Consider the following 5000-nt stretch of genomic DNA (forward strand, 5'->3'; position numbering starts at 1 on the left):
ATGTATTCAGGTTGAAATATTTGCGTTCCATCTCCTCAGTGCATTGCCAGGTGATCTATGAATTCCAAATTACTCGACCAAACCATGTTTTCTCACTGTCATACTATCGAAGAAGAAATAAACCCTGGTGGTTTTGCAGTGACCTGATAGTAGAGACTTATATTCTCATACCCTCTGTGAAATAACTAGTCAAACTACCTTTCCCCGAATTTCCAGGGATTTTTCTAATTATTTTTTTCAAACCTACTGTGTGTTGTCCATTATGAAACGAGGGCGCATGAAAAATGACGTCATCGAGCCACATCGTAAGTTACAAAATTCTCTTTAGCTCTGCACAAGATTTAAATTGTACACTTGCCCTGTCGGAGGTGGTTCGGAAGTTGGTGCAAAATGCCGCAGTGCCAAGGTTGTCTAAACAGGAGAGGGGAGGAAGGAGCAGGGAAGGGTAAACGATATTATGTTATTCCTGACGGGAAAAGGTTTCCAGAGAAGAGAGAACTGGCGCAAAAGTGGCTGCACAACCTCGGTAGGGGTCACACAGTCGACAAGTTTAATTTCGGTAAACACAAAGTCGTATGCGAGGACCATTTTCTTCCAGGAGCGTTTGTGGAGGATATTCGTGCCCGCTTGATGGGGGAAAAACCTCGAAAATTACTCAAGCCAGATGCTTTACCGGAAGTATGTGTTCGTCGTGCTCCGAAAAAGGGTACTGCCCGGTCGAATCGGGTCTTGAAAAAAACCCTTGCGAAAAAGGTGAGTTTCCTGCAGTGCTAGCGTACATGTGCTAGTGTACTAATACTATCGTTGACGATAAAGTATGAGCACTATGTGCCTATAGGCCTAATATTAATCAGTAACATTAGGCCTAATGTCTTTTAGTTTTTCATGACCGTGTTCTTTTTTCCTTTCTTTTTTCCGTGAAAACGGCATGAAGTGACATAAAACATCACATTTGCCATGGAGAGTTTTTACATAGGCTCTGAAATGCCCTGATCTGCAGTGACGCAATCGTTACATTACGAAGTTATAGAACACTTTGTATCCATCAACAGCAAACAAGAGAAGCGATGAGTGGCATTTCACTATGGGCGTAGTACTATAGTAGCTTTACAGGCTGAATTGTGTGTGTAAACATGCCAAATGCTTTTGAAAGTTTGTGCTCCTTTGAGGGAGAGACCTCCAAGGCTCCAAATAGTCTAGGACATAAATGAGACAAAAGCTCATCAAACCTCAGTTGTGATGTTATTTAAGAAAGGAAGTAAGAAATCCAAAACGTTTGATATCTTTCCACTAACTGTACGGTATTGATGTTTATTGTGTGGGGCCTAGGCTATCACAAATACAATACAATAAGAAAGGCATATGCATTTGTGTAAGCTTGAAGCTGCCCAGCTATAGTCACTGAATGTATGTATGGTTCTGTAGCCCTTAAGCAGGCATTAATTTATTAACAGATTTGTTGAATGTTTGACAGGAAGTGTCTCAAAATTTCTTGTAGACTACTGCTGGTTGCTTCTGTGCATCTTATTCTTATCCTATATACCTTTGGCGGTTTAACTGATTTCAACAAATTTATTACTCACCAGTTTGTCTAGCACAGCAATAATAACTCCGGTCCACTGGGTCGGTCCATTACGAAATAACTTAATAGAAAATACAGGATCCATCCATTATTAAAAGTATGTTTAGATCCTTCACGAAAATGAAATAAAGAGATGCGATTCCATACAATATATCTGTAGCGGTCCCATAGGAACGTTTCCCAAGTTGATAAGAATTACCCGATCGAAAGTAATAATAAGGGGATTAATGTAGGCGATTGGTAGCTCGTCGTGTTGAGCGGTCGAAGTCGAAAGTCAAAGTGGTGTAAGTTCAAACTAGCGATACCACGAGGGTAACTGAGGGCGCTAACAGTGGATGGAAACAGTAGCGGTGTCAAAATACAAAATGTTTCTGAAACAGTTGACATGGTTTTATACTAAAACGTCTTCTTGTTGGTCACACATCACAGTAATTGGAAAAATAATTCTCCCATGGGTATATTTACTTGAGTCTATGTGTGCTTGTTGTTTTTTTTTCTTAGGACATCGCCAGCACCTCTTCAAAGTCTGCCAGAAGAGCACCACCACCATCAAAGAGGAAAGTGAGTAACCTTAGAAACTGATGTTATATAGAGTATCATTTTGTCCTCCAGCCCCCCCAATCCCTCCCCCAACCCCGCCCCCCCCCTCCTCTCAAATCCTGCTCAACAGTTTGATACTGCTACACAATGAAAACTTAAGTATGTTTCCTCTAAAAGATAAAACATTTGGTTTCTAGTCCTTGGGGCCTCTCCCACCCCTCCCTCTACCCCCACCCTCCCCCACCGCAGTTTGTCCTTAGTGTTAATGACTGATGTAAGGACTTGCTTCAAGATGTTGTTTATAAGACTACTACAAATTTAAAGAGTAAACTCCACAACAACACAGCCCTCTGGACCACAGTGTGGCAATTAGTGTATACCCATAGGGAAGTTTTAAAACACATCTGCGGGGTCTTGCATGTAAAGAGCAAAAGCTATGTTGTTGTTTTTTGTGTTTCTTTTCAACTCATTCAAGCTAATTGCAAAACACCCCAAACTTTCAGAAAAAGAGGTGTATCATGAAGGTGTGATTGTAAGCCTCAGTAGCTATCAGCAATCAAAGAGACGATTTTTTTTTTATACATCTAATTTGGACTTTAATTAATGATTTATTTAATTGATTTACTTCAGATTGATTTAAATCACCATCCCTGTATCAAACTGCATGTCTCCTCATAGAATGTCAATGACATTGTGATTTTGTAGTCCTTAATGACTTATAATGTGATATTCCCATCATGCTCATGTTTCAGAAAGATTAATTTTGATTTTTTTTTCTTTATTTTACAATTTAATCTTACTCTGATTTACTGTCTGCAAGCTCACATGAAAAGGAGTAAAAATTTAAAAAAAAAAATTCATGAAAAGGACTAATTCCTGCTTAAAACAAAGCCAATCTTTCTTTATTTTCTCTTTATGTTTTCAGTCAGTCATCACTAAACGATGCGATGCCCAGACACAAACTGACATAGTTCTCTGCGATGCCCAGTGTCAGACAACTGACCCTAACATGGACGTTAACATCATTGCCATGTATACGGACCATGCATATGCCAAGAGACAATGTGAGGGTGGTCAGTTGATAACCATTGTCTCACTAGCAGCAGGTGTTGGTTGTTGAGATGGAAGTGATGACTCTAAAAGGGACCCCACATACATCACAGATGATGAAGATAACCAGGAAAGTGTAAAAGTAAGTTGGCCTGACGTTTCGATCCTAGCAGGATCTTCTTCAAAGGCTAAATGACAAGTAACAGTAACAGGAGGGACAAAAACACGCACAGAATACAGACAGGTTAATGAGCATGGTGAACACAAAGAGATAGATGTAAGGGGGATTAGTAGACAAGGGATCGAGAGAAGAAAGAAAGAAAGAAACCAACAGGGGAAGAGGAGAGGTAGGAGATAAACAGGGGAGAAGGAGGGGGGGGGGGAACAGAAGAAAAGTTAGTCATGTCCTTCCTGAATGTTGAGCCCATGTTGATAACCACGAAGACATCTCAGGTGAATTTCTTGAGGAGAGTCATTTTCCAGAGAGCATTGTTGAAGATTCTAAATAGTTAGTCTTTGCTTCTTTTCTGGACATTTGAATTGTTCTATGCAATTAAGTGTCATGAATGTTTATATAATGTAATGTAGAAAGTATTAGTAGGGGAGTGGTGGGGACAGTGTTATTAGTAACCCTGAAATGTATAAATTTCCGGTCATGAAGTGATGAAGTGGTCATCACAACCTGTGGAAGGTAGGATGCCCATTGCGTAATTTACTTACCACTGCTTCAATCATGTATTCGGGGCTTACTTAACAGCGTAACCAGGCATCATTTGCTAATCTTTGTAAATCTTTGCCCTCAGTATGTTACAACATTCAGAGGGACTACCTCATACCAAGAATAAATTCCACTTGGCTGCAGGAACAATCCTCATCAGTGTCTAGCCCTCAGGGTAAATCTTTTAAATATTGTAGGAGGTGGTCGTTGTGACTCATCAGGTTATTCTGCAAAGTATTTGTAGCTACTCCTTAATGGATCTAGAAACAGAGAAAGTTTGGGATGATTTTGAACTGGTACAGGTATCAAACACCAGTTCCTCCATTAAAGTTGAGGCTGTTGGACTTAACCGGTGTATCTCTAGGGTCATGAATGACCATAAATGTTATATTGATAAATTTGCTTCAGACAGGCATGTATCTATCCAAAAATTAATGAAAGACAAGCACAAAGATGTCACACAAGTTTGATGTTTTCCATTTAGCAGGGCCCAGGCTGTTGTTCAGCAGCCCTCCATATCTGCTAGACTAAAACTAGATTCTCTGAGCCACAGTCACAAGGTGGGCAGGGCCCAGGCTGTTGTTCAGCACCTTCCATATCTGCTAGACTAAAACTAGCTTCTCTGAGCCACAATCATAAGGTGGGCAGGGCCCAGGCTGTTGTTCAGCACCTTCCATATCTGCTAGACTAAAACTAGCTTCTCTGAGCCACAATCATAAGGTGGGCAGGGCCCAGGCTGTTGTTCAGCACCTTCCATATCTGCTAGACTAAAACTAGCTTCTCTGAGCCACAATCATAAGGTGGGCAGGGCCCAGGCTGTTGTTCAGCACCTTCCATATCTGCTAGACTAAAACTAGCTTCTCTGAGCCACAATCATAAGGTGGGCAGGGCCCAGGCTGTTGTTCAGCACCTTCCATATCTGTTAGACCAAAACTAGCCTCTCTGGACCACAATCACAAGGTGGGCAGGGCCCAGGCTGTTGTTCATTAGGCTCGTACAGGTTCAAGTCAGAAAGGTGAATTACAATTTAAGAAGTAATATACAAATGCATTGAAATCTACCATCGTGCATGCTCCTTAACTGGTAACTTTTCATTGTTCCCCCTTTCTT

General features: G+C 40.9%; 1 protein-coding gene across 3 annotated transcripts in view; it reads left to right on the forward strand.

Moving 5' to 3' along the window:
- The first annotated feature begins 300 nt into the window (after window positions 1-300).
- LOC139982946 (uncharacterized) overlaps window positions 301-5000 on the forward strand; it is a 9038-nt gene continuing 4338 nt past the window's right edge. The window contains exons 1-3 of one of the 3 annotated variants that reach the window (XR_011798442.1): window positions 308-753; window positions 2084-2143; window positions 3048-3314. Coding sequence is in view for 1 of the 3 variants with exons in the window: in XM_071996167.1 (XP_071852268.1) it covers window positions 391-753; window positions 2084-2143; window positions 3048-3242 (618 nt within the window). In the remaining 2 variants the exon portion in view is untranslated. Of the gene's footprint in view, window positions 754-2083; window positions 2144-3047; window positions 3490-5000 lie in introns of those variants that run through there. The other 2 variants (XM_071996167.1, XR_011798443.1) reach the window with 2 other exon arrangements.

The sequence above is a fragment of the Apostichopus japonicus genome, chromosome 16 (genome assembly GCF_037975245.1).
Source record: "Apostichopus japonicus isolate 1M-3 chromosome 16, ASM3797524v1, whole genome shotgun sequence".
NCBI lineage: Eukaryota > Metazoa > Echinodermata > Holothuroidea > Aspidochirotida > Stichopodidae > Apostichopus > Apostichopus japonicus.